Source organism: Mercenaria mercenaria, chromosome 7 (genome assembly GCF_021730395.1).
Source record: "Mercenaria mercenaria strain notata chromosome 7, MADL_Memer_1, whole genome shotgun sequence".
Taxonomy (NCBI): domain Eukaryota; kingdom Metazoa; phylum Mollusca; class Bivalvia; order Venerida; family Veneridae; genus Mercenaria; species Mercenaria mercenaria.
The window spans coordinates 53,845,409-53,861,431 of record NC_069367.1 but is presented as its reverse complement, the minus strand read 5'-3'; the positions used below and the strand labels follow the sequence as shown (position 1 = coordinate 53,861,431).

At 36.3% G+C, this 16,023-nt stretch overlaps 2 protein-coding genes across 2 annotated transcripts; one reads left to right on the top strand and one right to left on the bottom strand.

The window, feature by feature from the left end:
• Positions 1 to 1,211: 1,211 nt before the first annotated feature.
• On the top strand, positions 1,212 to 3,951 carry LOC128558599 (monocarboxylate transporter 12-like). The gene is made up of 2 exons (XM_053548409.1): positions 1,212 to 3,489; positions 3,681 to 3,951. The coding sequence occupies exons 1-2, from the start codon at positions 3,324 to 3,326 to the stop codon at positions 3,890 to 3,892; spliced, it is 378 nt and encodes a 125-aa protein (XP_053404384.1). The 5' UTR covers positions 1,212 to 3,323; the 3' UTR covers positions 3,893 to 3,951.
• Positions 3,952 to 11,190: 7,239 nt separating this feature from the next.
• On the bottom strand, positions 11,191 to 15,723 carry LOC123554146 (monocarboxylate transporter 12-like). Its single transcript, XM_053548408.1, has 6 exons — positions 15,615 to 15,723; positions 15,022 to 15,245; positions 14,370 to 14,513; positions 13,023 to 13,799; positions 12,126 to 12,176; positions 11,191 to 11,805 (listed from the first exon to the last, which is right to left on the bottom strand). Exons 1-6 carry the CDS (start codon positions 15,629 to 15,631, stop codon positions 11,477 to 11,479), a joined length of 1,542 nt encoding a protein of 513 aa, XP_053404383.1. The 5' UTR covers positions 15,632 to 15,723; the 3' UTR covers positions 11,191 to 11,476.
• Positions 15,724 to 16,023: the final 300 nt, after the last annotated feature.

Here is a 16,023-nt window from a genome sequence, read left to right as displayed (position 1 = left end):
TTCCGTAAAAACCGGAAAATGTCGAAATTGCATACACAGAATACGTAATTTGCCGATTATCATTATGGGTTCACAACCTTTAAAAGATTGCGAACGCGTAATCAGAAAAACCACAGCTTCTTTGCATTACTTCTGAATACTGTCTAGCGGCGCCGTCCTTTCATTACTGTCGTGATGGGGGCAACGAAATAAGGAAACCTGCAACAAAGTAAATTCTATCGTCCCCACAAGAGCAACATTTTTTTATTTATCGTGTAATGCTTTGATCGTTATTTCTTCCCCATCACATCAAAAGAACGACAATGTGATAATTCATAAAACCACATTTTGCCGTTGTGGCGATAAATTTCAAGATATCGTTTTGGCATTGGCGAAAGAACGATATTTTATTGTTATGTCGTTCTGTTGTCCTCGCCAGAACGACACAACGAAATGACGACAGTTTTATTGCGCCATTTTGGCGTGTGCATAAATGTCGTTTCTTTCGTTCTGTCGCGCTGTTTTTCTCGTTGTGTCTTCTTGGTAGGAGTAAAAGAACATGACAATGAAACACAGTAATTATATTTGTCGTGTTTCGCCGACAGCACGTTGACACGACAAACGTAAGGGTACAATATGACAAGTATTTCTGTCGTATTGTCGACCTATTCTTTCCTGTTCCCGTCCTGACGGGGTCCCCTTGCGACAACACGAGGTCAACACATTATTAAGTTGTTGTTTCGCATCCAGGTTGTCATGCACAGTATTCAATAATGTTGCTAAATGAACGTAAGTAAACATCTCTTAGTAACCTACTGAGGCAAGATCGTATCCTTTTTACTTTCTTTAATGCGGTACACGACCAAAAATATTTTCTGTTCGTAACAGTTTTATATTTGGGCGACCATAGACCCGTCTGCGCATGTCAACCGTAAGGTAAAGCAAGGACAGAATCACATGTTTTGTCCTCATGATGTCGTTTGGCGCCCTATTATTTTGTCGCGTCCTCGTGATGTCGTGTCCTCGTGCACAGAAATTATTTTTTTCGCGTCCTCGTGCTGTATTGCCATTGCAGAAACGAGCCGTCATAGAGAACCCACGGAAGCACCAATGTTTAAAGTTTCAACTGTCTTGAGAGAAAACTGTATAATGTGAAGTAAGTAATAAATTTAGTTGAATTTAGTTGAGGTGTCGGTGCGACGTTAAACCCAACAAAATAAATAATGTAGATATGCAGTATATACGATAACTTAGAAAGACTATCATAAATATAAAGACTACTCCAATTACAGCCAAATACATGTAACTGCTATGTGACTTTGTCAAAATTGATAAGTTTCAGTTTGTGACTATGTGTAACTAGATCTATGTTGGGATGTTACATTTGTTTCTAAGAAAAATGAAATCTGAGAGTCTTACAAAAATCTATCAATGTCAGTTTGTGACCATGTGTTACTTCCTTGTACAAGATGTATATAGGCATATTACCCTTTGCAAAAAAGTCAGTCTGTGACTCTGTGTGACTATTAAGGACTGAAGCCCTTCCCTCGAGTATTTACTATAACAAGGGTGACATTCTGCTTTTAGAATACAGACGGTTTGCTACAGGTAACAAATAATCGAGTACTTGTGAAAAAACTTCGATTTGAGCCATATCTAACATTGCACACACCTTCGATAATTTCAAGTGTTTAGGCAGAATTTCGTGAACATTTTCCGATGAAATGCCCACTGATGATTGGAAAACTGTATATCTCGAGTCTTCTACTACAATGCTGCTACGTTGTAAGGCGCACTTCACGAGGAAGATATTGTACTCTAGCATACTGCCGTTGATACAACAATAACTTGTCTGTTCTCCACTCCTTGCGGGTAAATGCTTACACTAATAATCATAACCCTGTCTGTTCCTCTTGCCTCGCTAAAACATCAATAACCTTTCTATTCTCTGTACCTCGCTGGAAAATACTGTCGCTGGCAGATCAATACCTTATCTGTTAACAGTGCCCCGCTGGAAAACACTGTCGCTGATGCATCAATATCCTGTCTGTTCTCCGTGTTTCTTGGAAAATACTGTCGCTGATACACAAGTTCCCTGTCTGATCTCCGTGCCCCGCTAAAACACTGTCGCTGATATATCAATATCCTACCTGTTCTCCGTGCATCTTGGAAAATACTGTCGCTGATACACAAGTTCTCTGTCTGATCTCCGTGCCACGCTGGAAAACACTGTTGCTGATACATCAATATCCTGTCTGTTCTCCGTGCATCTTGGAAAATACTGTCACTAATACAACAATATCCTATCTGTTTCTCTGTGCCTTGCTGGAAAACGTACTGAAATGTTTTTGTAAATATGTTAACGTACCGTCATGATTGCAACAGTGCTTGATATTGTTACAGTTACTATTTGTTGGCAATGGATCATAACATTAATTCAAGATTAATATATTTAATAGGCATATACGAGGGTCGTTCAACAAATACGTAGACTGGTGCCATAACTTCAAAACTAGCCAATAAAGCCGTCCTAAGTTTGTATCATTTTGAAATATAGTGTCTCTGATATGTATTTGCCAAATCTGAAAGAGTTACCATGAATTATGTCTGTAATGTGATCATTTGTTTAAACAAGGGCTATGCTGTGCGACCCACGATACTACAAACATGTTCTGCTGTTCATTCGCGGTTTGAAGTATCAGGGCACGTTTAGTTTGTGGAGATCTCGATGCTTTCTTTGTACTGAGATATACATTTGGTATGCTTAAAGATGGTTTTTAATTTGGCAGTATAAACTTGCAACATAGCCGCATTCACGGTATGTTGGCTATACCACAGACACTTGGTGTCAGCACCCCGTTTCCTTCGCCCCTGTCAACAGTTACTCGATGTCTTTTGAAATAATCTTTTTCTTTAGCCGATATTATAATTTTTTTTTATAAATGAAACACCGATCAATAAACGGTGTACAAGTTAAATGCATTTTATGCATAGGACTACGCGTATTACGACTGTAAATTGTAGTTCATATGGCGACGTTCTAGCCTTTCCTCGTGTAGGATGATCCCAGCTGCCCCTCTTGATATTGTTTCAGGTACTGGCGGTCACCTGGGCCACCTGTGTAAAATCGCCGACCTTCCGTAAGCCAACTGGATGGCTTGTTAGAGGCAAGTATTTCGAACTCTCGTTCACGGAGGAGCCTTGTGATATAATGAAGAACAATAGTAAAATATATAGTTTTAGATTCACATTAATGATTAAATGTATATTCTGATATCATATTTCAGAAGACTTGAAAATACTATGGGTAAACGAGTGACACGACAGAAGGATATAGACCAGGGATGGGCATGGGTAGCGATGACGTCATCATATATTGGCATGGTTATATACTGCGTGCCTTTATACATGACGGAGTCTTGTACATAGCTCTCCTCGACAAGTATAACGAGGGAGAGGTAAAAACATCCTTGATAGGGGCAGTATGCTCAGGATTACTATGTTTTGCAGGTACATTTTAATGCTACTGTCTATGTAACAGTTTGTTTTCCTATTTAAATTGTGTATAAACAACAACGATGTGTAATTTGTGATTTTATGTTGAAACTAACTGTCACTTATTGTTTAGGAGGAACTGCGTTGCAGCACTTGAGGTTAAACTTCGATGAAAGGAGCGTTATGGAACTTTTATTATGTTTAAGCTCCTTTAGGCGGAGTCATCAATAATCGGTTCAGCTGTCGAGTTTCCATCATACTGGGTGGTGTATTATCAACGACTGGATTTGCCACAAGTGCTTTCGTACCAAGTATCGACTGGATGATAGTTACTGCCGGTGTAATGAAGTATTTCGACCCCCATAGAATAATGACCCCCCGGTCATTATTCTATAGAAAAAGTGACCCCCGGTCATAGTATTATGACCTCCAGGTCATAGTACTATGACTCCCCCACGAGAAGTAAACTGAACCTCACGAAGAATATTGACTCCCATAAAAAAACGACCCCCGGTCATTTGGTCAAATTTAGTGATAACTCATGTATCTAAGGCCTAACTGCTGCATTTTATGCCCCCACTCGGGGGAGGGGGGCATATAGATTTGCCCTTGTCCGTCCGTCCGTCCTTCCGTTTGACCATTAGCCCCAGATACCATCACTTGACACAGAAATCAGAGCATTCCGCAAAGGGAAAAGGGATTCTATTTCTAGACGCTGTATCTTGGTGTATACATTTTTTTTCAGGAAAATAACAATTCACAATACGTTCACAAAACACACCAGTGTCAATAATCCCTGCAAACTTCGGTATGAAGTAATTCTTCAGAAGAAAACTGCACAAGAAACTGCTAGCATAGAACTTAGTATTAATAGAAGTTGCAATACTTAGCAGTGGCAGTAAAGTACGGTAGCGGCAACAATAGAAAGTAGTAGTAGTAATAATAATAGTAGTAGTAGTAGTAGTGGCCGTGGTAGTGGCAGTTGCAGTAGCAGCAGCAGCAGCAGAGGAATAAGTGACAGCAACAACAGCAGCAGGAGAAGAAGAGGTAGATGTACAAGACGTATTAGTGGAAGCAGGTATAGTAGTATCAGTAGTAGCAGTAGCAGTTGTAGTAGTAGTAGTAGAAGTAGTAGTAGTAGTAGAAGAAGTACATGTAGTAATAGCAATAGAAGTAGCGGCACCAGTAGTAGTAGTAGTACAATCAAAATGTTAACTATTGGCAATGGAGGGTATTAGAGTTGTAGATCTAGTAAAATTGTCCGTTAGGTTTGGTGGGGATCACTTTTTAATAGATATTATCGTCGACAGTCTTTTAGGAGCCGGTGTTTTACACGGAAAGAGTAACATTTTTCATTTGAATAATGTCCGGGGAACGATATTGTATGAGAGTTCGAATGTAGTAATTTCGGTGGTGAGTATTTTACATGGAAGGAGTCACTTTTTCTATAGAATAATAACCGGGGTCGTTATTCTATGAGATTCGAAGGGAGTCATCTTTAGGGAGTCAGTATTTTACTTGGAGGGGTCAGTTTTTCTATAGAATAATGACCGGGGGTCGTTATTCTATAGAGTCTTCAAAGAGAGTCAGTTTTTTATAAGGGGAGTCAATATTTTACAGGAAAGGAGTCACATTTTCTATAGAATAATGACCGGGGGGTCGTTATTCTATGGGGGTCGAAATACTTCATTACACCGGCATTTGTGTTGGTAGGATATAATTTTCCATGATTTGCCTGTCAATATTGTCTGACATAAATTACATTATAGTCTCTATAACTATTTTTAGCTGTATATTCGGATAAAAAAGTTGTATGTAGAATTTGATTAAACTAGCAGTAAGAAATACTTAGGAAATACGACCAAATTAAATAAAGATAGGGTCATGTGCTTGATTCTGTATTCGATTTAACACAAAACAAATTGAACCGCAAACAAATTCACACAATTGCAGTCTTTGAGAAAATTGTCATAATTGATGACATTTTCGCTTATAGAAAAACATTTATTTCTAATAATTTGATTCTTTTGTTACGTACTTTAGAGGTATATTTACATGGTTTTTCGTCAATTTAAATTAAATAAAAATGAATTGCGGAAAATTTTCTCCAATAAACAAAATCAAGATGAAAAACACCATAGAGTTCCTTGCAATATTTTCATCTGTTGCTTAATCTGGTGTTAAATTGCAGGTTTTGGCTTCGGAATTTTGTCATCAGGACTGATTTGTGTTGTCGGGTTCTACTTTGAAAAATGGCGGGATATTGTCATTTCGTGTGCATTCCTCACAGTCGGACTAGAAATGTTTATTTCCGCACCGTTTGGGATATTTTTGGTGACGAAATACGGACTAGATTCAACATTTTTAATTCTAGCGTGTATTCAAGCTCAAACGTGTATTTGTGGAATGTTAAGTATGCCCGCTTCTATTGAAAAGAAAGTTCAAGCTCAAAAGAAAAGAGATAGAAAACTAGAAGGCCAGTCTAAATCGAAAACATATTTAGATGTGTCGTTGATTAGAAATGGTTCTTATGCATGTTTTTTGTTAAGTATATCGACATGGAACTTTGGTATGCGTGTCGCGATAATGCATCTCCCGAACTATGTTTCAGTTCTTGGTGGGGGTAATCGTGACATTGGGCTAATTATGACGTCATTTTCTGTAGCTAATGTCATTGGTCGTGTTCTTGGATCATTGACAATTTCGAAAATGCGCGATAAAAGTTTACACGTGTACGCTGGAGTTCTTGGATTGACTGGGGTTATAACTTCACTATTCGTATTTTACTCGGATTTTACGGGTGGAACTTATATTTTTGCGATTCAGTTAGGAATGTTTACCGGCTGGCCTAACTCGATGATGATACCACTTTCGCTTAGATTCTTGGGTGTTCATAAGCTCTCGGAGGCGTACGGATTAGCCTATGTTTTCTGTGGTCTCGGCGTATCAACAGGACCAGTTTTAATAGGTATTTTTTGGTGGATTTTTTAACGATATGCCATGGAGAGATGAAATGATATTTTTGCTTCAGAAAAGGCAGTTAAAGTACAAAAATGTAGCCATAAGCTGTAGAAAATTTTCACAGAAGTTTATATTCTAACAAAATGATTCCGTTCAAAGTATATAGGCTAATAAGTTTATTTGGAGTTACTTGCTGAATACCGTAATTGTTCTAAGAGAATATTTTCAATCTTTACTCTCGGATAAAATCGTTTCTTATTAGTTTTATCCTCGACTCATTAATAATTGCAAGTGGTCGATGAGCGGCGATGTTACTTGTATGATCTCAAGCTGTTTATATGTCTTTTTTTAACTAATATAATATTTTTACATTTAAGGTTACATTTACGTGGCAACTGGGTCGTACAAATACAGTTTTGTTGTAGCAGGTGAGTTATGATGTCTTATCTAAATCGATTTATAAACGCGAAGATACCAGGAGTGATTTAAAAATGCAATACAGTCATGTATTTAGTAGATAGTTGTTACATGCAATAATGCCGCGTTATAAGCGGCAACAAGAAGAGAGTCACAAGTTTTGAGTTTAACATCCTTGTAAAACTATATATAAATGTATGTTAACATAGAAGAAACAAGGACGCTTTTCACTAAGAACTGATATGAATTATAATATTTTATCCTCGCGACATATGTGCACTGAAAGTAACTTGTTTTAAACCCTAAAGAAATGTCTTAAGGCTAGCTAATTCTGACCAAATGTGTTTGTGTTCTGTTTTAGGTATAGTTCTTTGTTTGGGTTGTTTATTTGGTGTGTGTTCCATCTGCTGCAGACAAGAATCGACCACTGACGAAAGAACAATTGAATTAGTTACAACAAAGTATGAGCAGGTCATTGAAAAGCCGCTTCAGCAGCGGGATTATTTCAGTGTGGAAAATAAAATGACGGAATCTGACAATTTATTTCATTCTGACGATGGTCAGAATAGTTATGAAGACCAGGTCAGCATAACTGGAACATGTGTGCAGCAAACTGCTGGACAAGAGGCTGATAATCTATTACAGGATGATATATAAAAACAGACGTGTGCTAGCGATTCGAAATGCAAGTCGAAGCATGAACTCCGAAAGAAAATTAATTCATTTCTTATATCAACATTATATTTCCTTTCCATTTGTAAACAAGGTTGAACTATAAACTGCACACATTTTTTGCAGTTGACTTTAAAATCAGCTTCACGGCAATTCTGTTCACCAGACGGAACAACTGCGACGTCATCTAAGGATCGTTCCACCTGTCAATACGCGGACGTCGTCAAAACAGCGGCACGTTATCACTAAGCAGCGTTATATCGTAACTTTATATTCATGGAAAATGAACGTCGTAATAAAATAATGTAATAGATATATTTCTGGTATAATAATAATAATAATAATAATCAATGGAAAAGAATAGGGCGAATGTTATTACTTTGTCATGAAATCGATCTAGAGGTTTGAAATTTATTTGATAGCTCAATGTACATTTGTTTGAACAACAATCACAAAAATCCCATTTAGACGATGCCTTATACCAGCATTTTCAAATTCCACGAACTAATCACATTGTAAACGAGAAGCTGTGGATATATTTTTGCGGTACCGGTCGTACAAGCCAGAGGCGGCTACGAAACGAACATAATTATTGAATTAGCTTTCATTTTCATAATCAAGCACAAGTGTCATAACTGTCGCACCAGTATTTTATGAATGTATCCCTTTTTATTTCAATTTCGGGTTAAAGTTTGTAAGCATTTTTACTATATCTCTGTCATTTCTAAACTGATTTGATTCAAACTTAAAACAGCTGTTTCGCACCATAGCTGCATCGTATGATAAAACGGTCATAGCTCTCACTACAATATTTCATAAATTATGTCCTCATCAGCCGGTTCCCTATCCTAATTAGAATTTCAGGTAAAGGTCTCTCTACCTCCATTATTACTTATAGGGCTTACAACAGACTAAAAACAGTTTGTTATACTTTCGTTCTAACCTTTAGCCTGCTGGCAGCATGTAATTCTGGATTTGCGACCATTGCAAATCAAGATCAGCCTGCATGTCGGTGCAGTGTGATCATGGTCTGCACTGTTCGCTATTCAGTCAGTAAATTTTCAGTGAAAACCCTTTCGAATAATAAATGGTACAAATCGAGTGATGGACTGGTCCATTTTAGAAATTTATCATTTATTTATACACTTGAACGAATGCTATGTATATTTGTGTATCAAAACTTCTGTGTTAAGCCGGTTTTTATGGGAAACTGATAAATCTTTTCTTTCTGTATTAAAGAAATATTTTCATTAACTTTCAAGCCTATACTAGTCACTATATTACTACTTGCGTTTTCCGTTTCGAGTAAGATTTAAACAATGTGACTAACAAAAGTTTTTTAAAATATATTGTTTTTCTAGTTTGCTTACGTAATTATTGTAGTATGCTAATATCTCAGAAGTTATAAGTAATAAATGGGGTTAGCTTATTTTTGATTTTGGGTTTAACGCCGTTTTTCAGCAGTATTTCAGTTTTGTTACGGTTGGCAGTTAACCTAACCAGTGTTCCTGGATTCTGTACCAGTTTACACCTGTTCTCCGCAAGTAACTGCCAACTTCCCCACTTGAATCAGGTGTGGAGGACGAATAACATCAGACACAATGTGTTTATTAAATCTTCACGGAGAACATACGCCCCGCCGGGGATCGAACTCACGACCCTGCGAACCGTAGATCTGCGCTGTCCCTATTGAGCTAAGCGGACGGGCTAGTTTTTGAGCGCTTCGAATAAGTCACTTATATGGATCAGCTAGAATAAAGTTTAAATGGATTCGGGAAACAGACAGAGAAATCATCCTTTGTACAAATCTCCCCCAAAGTGTAAATTTACAAAAATGAGTACAATAATTCTTTCTACAGAAAACATACACTAACAAAAATGATGACACGTGAAATAATCCCAAAAGATGCCTTCATTCAGTTTGCGGATTTTCTAAATTATCAGCAACATTACAAAATAAGCACAAGGACATAGACAAGAAAAAATGTCAGTAAACTGTGATTCCCCAAATAGACACCTATTCTGAAAACATGCTCGAGGTCCAAATGTTTCAAATCAGTCTAGCATTTTCTTTTTTCTTACTATCTTTTGATGTTCTGAGAAATACGGGTTGAATTAAATTTTACATCTCAGGAAATACTGACCATAAGTGCACAACTAACTAATTAAACAAGAAGGCCATGATGACCTTAGATAGCTCATCAGAGTTTCAGAGCTTAAAAAAGGCTAGAGAGTGTTGAACTTTGGAATAGGACCATATTGCGCTCAAGGTGTCAAATGTTCCAGAGGCAGCAGAAACTAGTTACATAAATTCGGATGACAGATGAAAACAGCTCAAACACTATATGCTTCTTAGGTCTTTAAAGCATGATGTAAAAAGTACACACATTCCATTGGAGCAGGCTGAGGGTGTTCTGGAAGGTCTCTTTGTAATGTAACCTGTATCCAGGGGTTCATAGGAAGAAGTTATTTAAAGGTATTTCGATATTTAGCTCCAGAGGCCCTTAAAACGGGGTCCCATGCCTCCCATATGAGCAAGTTTGAAAGAAGACCTTATAATACTGGTACATACTAAGTTTGGTGAAGATGCATCAAGCATTTCATGAGAGGAATGTATTTAAAGGTATTTCTATTTTTAGCTCTAGCAGCCCTTAAAAGGGTCGTAGCGCTCCAGTTGAATAAATGATAGAGAGGACCTAACAATCACGTTACAAGAAGATCCATGATGAAGTTCATTATAAAACGTTGTTTAAATTTATTTCTATTTTTAGCTCTAGTGGCCCCTAAAAGAGACCAAACAACCCCATTTGAATTAAATAGGAGAGGACCTTAAACCGGTGCTAAAGACCAAGTATGATGAAGACCCATCAATCAGTTCATGAAAAGAAGTCATTTAAAGGTATTTCTATTTTTAACTCCAGCTGCCCCTAAAAGGGACCAAGCAACTCCCATTGAACAAATTTGCGAGAGGGCCTTATTAAGATTACACACAAAATTTGATGATAATCCACTATGCCGTTCATTAGAAGAAGTCGTTTAAAGGTTTTTATACCTTTAGCTCTAGCGGCCCCCCTGAAAAAGACCAATCTAAAAACATTGAGCAAACTTAGTACAGGACATGCTACAGACCACCTGTAGTTTCAGAGGAGATGTCATCTGAAGAAAGGTGTGGACGGACGAACAGACGGACGCCAGACGGTGAACAATCACAACAGCTCACCCAGAGCACTTCATGCTCAGCTGAGCTAAAATTAGAATGTAAGCGACCCCTACAATGGGCAATTGGTCCATAAGCAGATAATGACATTCGATGAAAAGGAAAAAAGTGGCAGTTTAAAAATATGCATATTTTACTAATACCCGTTTTTTTTCTTCACCAAAACTAATTCTTGTATATTCCGGATGCACAGGTAAACAGTAAATGAAAATAAAAATTATTACTCCTGTTAATGCCTCTAAGTACAAGAGCACAGCAAAGGAAAATGTTCACTTCATTAGCTATTTAACATATATTGTAGTTTACGTTTAAGTTTGGAGCATTTAAACCAGTGGTAAGTTCTCCACACACATGTTGTAATAGGCTAATATTCTATTATCCACCTTTTCAATAGTTCAGAATACAACAGAAATATTTTCTGTAGTCTTAAGAAAATAATACATCTTGAATAACCATTAAGGAAATTCTTTATCCAGGATATAAGTGTTATTATAACTTAATATAACAAATATACACATTTCATTTGATTTTCAACAAAGAAAGTCTTCAAAATGAAAAACCATTTTACAGAATATAAAGACATTTTGTATCGACTGACGTGTGCGGTTTAGACAGGAGGCCGGGTGAGAAGGGGAATGATTAGATATTTCCGCCGTCCTGAAACTGAAAAGGCCTACCAACAATTAACAAATCACAGATCAGATTCTCTGCATTACATCTAAATACATTCTAACATCATCTTTGAATATCTAACAAACTTTTAACTTCCTTCGGATCAGTTACATTTTCTGGTTCAAAACCCGTGTCTCTTAAATACAAAGTCTGCGAACAAGATATTAAATCTATCACACTTCCACTCTTGAGGGAAACTAGGGAAGAGCCTATATTCACTTCTGAAACATATCCACTCTTTACAGAACCATTAGAAGCACCAATGTTAGCTTCAGTACTGGTGCAGTTTTGTATACTCCTGATTTCTGTTATACTTAATTCATCACTTGATTTACTATTTCTAAACCACAAGGATCCGGCCGCTGATAAACTCCCAAACATTAATATCGCTCCTGAAACAAAAATAGTGGTAAAGCTTACACTTTTAAGCAATTGTGTTAGAATGTTTTCAAAGACATATTTCTAGAACGGTTCAACAATGCATCAACATGGAAAACAATCAACGAAGTACATTTGAAAGACAATACATTTTTAAATGACAATTTAAGGGATAGATGGACACGCACCACGCTTTGATATATCATTGTCTTGAATAAATTCTTTTATCTGAAAGCGCTGCTAAACGTTAGTTGTGTCACAGATAAATACATTTATACCAATTTATAACCGTTGCCTGGTATAAAGTACACGTCTATGGACATACTGTGCATACCTGCAACTACAAAACTGTATTCATACGATCCGGAAACACCATATATGTACCCTGAAATATAAAGAAACACATATCTATATATTTCATTTTATGTTCTTTAAAATATATTCAATGGACAGAAAATACTACCAATTTGTGGGCAAAGAACATTTTATTTTGTCATGCTAGATTGTTTTTCTATTTCTTCAAAAACTTTTGTAATGTTTCTTGACAATATTTTTCATATTTTTTAATTAATTTAAGACCAGTTTAACAGTAAATTTTAGTAATAGGTTTTATTCAATGAGACGATTTCAAATTTTTAAAATCGTTTATTGACAGATCACTTCTGTCGGTAAATTCTCTTTACAATATTGCTGCAAATACCACAGTCACAAATTAGTTACTATCTGTTTTTGATCTAACATTCGTTTGAAGCTGATCGTGAAAGTAACAAATAGTATATTTAAATAACGAGCTGTTGTTACATGATTGCATATATATCAGTTATAAAATGCTTCAGACAAGCTTTGCCCTTGCACGGTTATGGCAAAACAAAACAAGAGAATCAGTTTGCCGTGGGAAATTATAAAGCGTATCGTAATAGGTAGTACTTGGCAAAGTTACCACCATATGTCACATGCCTGATAATATGGTGACTATATACAAATATATAAACCATTTTTAATTGCAACACTGTAATAATAATCAAGATTATATTCATTTGACTATTTTGAACACGCAGCACAAAAGGATTGTGTTCTTGAATGTTTAGCATGTGTACGTACTAAATCAAACTTGGCCCTAAGAGAACAGTCACCTGACAATGGAAAGCAGGTCTTGATTCCTATCAACTCTGGATTATCTCAATGTGCTGGATACCAGAGAAATACTTTTTTTGAATCCGACCATAATTACCTATAAGAACTGGCCCAGTAAAAAATCCGACGCCACAAAATAAATAATAATATCCGTAAGCTTCCGACAGTTTCGATATCCCCACGTAATCAAGTGAAATTGGCATCATCATTGTGTTTGGCCATCCCGTAAAAACTCCAAGCTGAATAGCAAAAACGTAAATCCCGATCTGAAACCTTGAATACAAAGGAAATAAAACAGTAATAATGCCAGAAATACCAAGTTCACAGGAATAAATCTTGGCGCTATTTCCATGCATCCTAGATACTGTCACCGATCCGAGAAAACGTCCAGCTAGATTGGAAAGGGAGAATAATAACATTATTAAACTGATGTCTGAATTGGTTCCAGATCGAACTGAGACATAATTTGGCAGGTGAATAAAACCTGCTGCTAGGCAGAAATTCCATGTAGCTATACTGAATAAGATACACAAGTAGGATCTATTCTTCAACAAAGTTACGTCAACATACGAAGCTGATTTCATCTTTGTATCCTCTTTACATTCTATTTGCTTTTGTTTCTGAACACGTCTTTCAATTACTGAGGGTCTGCTTAATACTCCAAATATACACATTTGTGCCTGAATGCTCGCTTGTATTAAATAAGTAGCTGTAAGACCATGTTCGGTGAGTAAATATAATCCAAAAGGTGCGGAAATGAACATAGAAATTCCAACGGTTAAAAATACTACAGACAGAACAATATCACGGTGCCTTTCGAAGTAGAAGCCAACAACGCATATCAGACCAGACATGGAGAGTGCGAACCCAATACCTGAAAATATAATGAACATGAAAAAAATGTTTAGTTTTCATACAGTAACAAATTACAATGGTAGGTTATTTTTCATGAGAAACTGTATAACACAAATACGCAGGTAGTGATTAAAATAACAGATTCTTAATATATTTAAACCGACAGTGTGAATTGACCATTGTTGCCATGATGTCGTCCTTCTTCAATTTTCGTGGTCGTTTCGAAAAGGTTGTATGAATCAATATGAAAATATTTGATTGGTCGTTCCAACTTAGACATATTTCTGCAGCATTCCTTAACTTCAAGTGTTTAATTCAAGTGTCATTCTTTAGACTTATTTCGAAACATGTCTGACGCTACCCTGTGAGTTTTTGGCGTGGTTACTAATCATACCATATTCTGCTCTCTTCTATTTTATATCTATTTGTGAAAATAAACACAAGGGTTCGAACGACTATAGAAAAAGGTTATTACGGCAGTTATAATAGTATATCTTAAATTAAGCAAGGATGCTAGTTTCAGTGTATGTAATAAATTCAGTAAGCTTTTCACGAATGATAAAATATATTATTCAGTTTATTTACCTACCTACGAATATCCCGTTGAAAATGATAATCATGTTCAAGCTAGAAACGAATGCACATGTAGCAAAGCCAATCGTGGTGATTGCTCCTCCAAGGACCATAGAGAATCTACAACTTATTTTGTTATTGAGGGCGCCTACAATCGGTGCTGTAAGGTAATCCGATAAATTAAATGTAATTCACATAAACACATACATGCAATACAAGAAACTCATTCCTGATAAGAAAACAATAGCTAATTTGAATGAATAGCAATGGAACTTTAATGGCTAAATAAATACCAAAATTTGATAAAATGTTTTAAGTTTTCCACTGCCTGTCTTAGTATTCAATAATATTTATTCAATGACGTTTTCAGGGGCGTACAACAAATATTACAGCAAAACATGTTTCAATAAAAAATTTGGAATGAAAGCAAGCGGTCTTGCATTTCATGTTGACAATTTAAAAAAAAACGTCTGCAACAAAGAGCGATTTTGATGTCCGGGTTATGTCTAGGTCAACTGCTTTAAAATAATAGTTAAAACATAAATCAACCGATGTTTCAACTTTAAAAAAGGCCTCAATTATAACAAGCAGGATATACAGTCAAAATTTGTATAAATAGGAACACAATAATCATGCGACAGTAAATTATGGTATTTTGCACATCTTACCTAAACAACAAAGTAGTCCGCTACACAAGGCACCTACTAGAGAAGTTTTGGCTTCCCCCTCTCCATACTTGTCTAACAGTTCTACATAAATAACGCCATTCATGTATAAAGCTGTACAGAGAACCGTCATCCCTAGATATGACGTTACCATGACAACCCATGCCCACCCTTTGTCAATATTTATCTTGTTTTTGATGTGACTTTCAGCCATGTTTCTTTTATTTCTGAAAAGTATGTTGATGCAATGGTGATTTCTATACGTATTGCAAACTCAAGGAAAACTTAGAAACGAGAATTATTAACTGACCTGATTTGCTTTGACCACACTTCAGGAAAAAGGAATAAAAATAAAGCTTAATTTTTCAAGTACTGACTGATCCATTTGATGCATTAATAATAACACAGCAAGTGACGAAAATCAAAAAGTTTAGGCCCTGTTAACTTACAAATCGATAGCATTATTATAATATAATGATCAATATATTAAGATCATATAATAAATTACAGTTTTATTCGTTATCGATTGGAAAAAGAAATCAAGGAATCAATGTTTTACAAATATGTAGATAAAACATAGATACAGGTATACACACGTAAAGGCAGCACTCATATAACATTGCAATTAATTCGTAACAATGCCAACGTTATATCACACAAAACCATCTTTCATCTGTCAAGGACTGCAAATATAAAAACAATAGCATTTATCCTTGTAATCATCACATCTATCATAATAAAACATGCAAACCATCATCGTACTTCCATCTTTTTAAGCCCACAAACAATGTCATTTGGGCCAGCACACTTTCGTACTTCCATCTTTTTAAACCCATAAACAATGTCATTTGGGCCAGCACCCTTAGCTCAATAGGGAGAGCGCAGATCTACAGATGGCGGGGTCGTGAGTTCCATCTCCTCGCGGCGTATGTTTTCCGTGACGATCTGATAGAAGACTTTGTATCAAAAGTCATTTCATCCTCCACCTCTGAGACATGTGGAGAC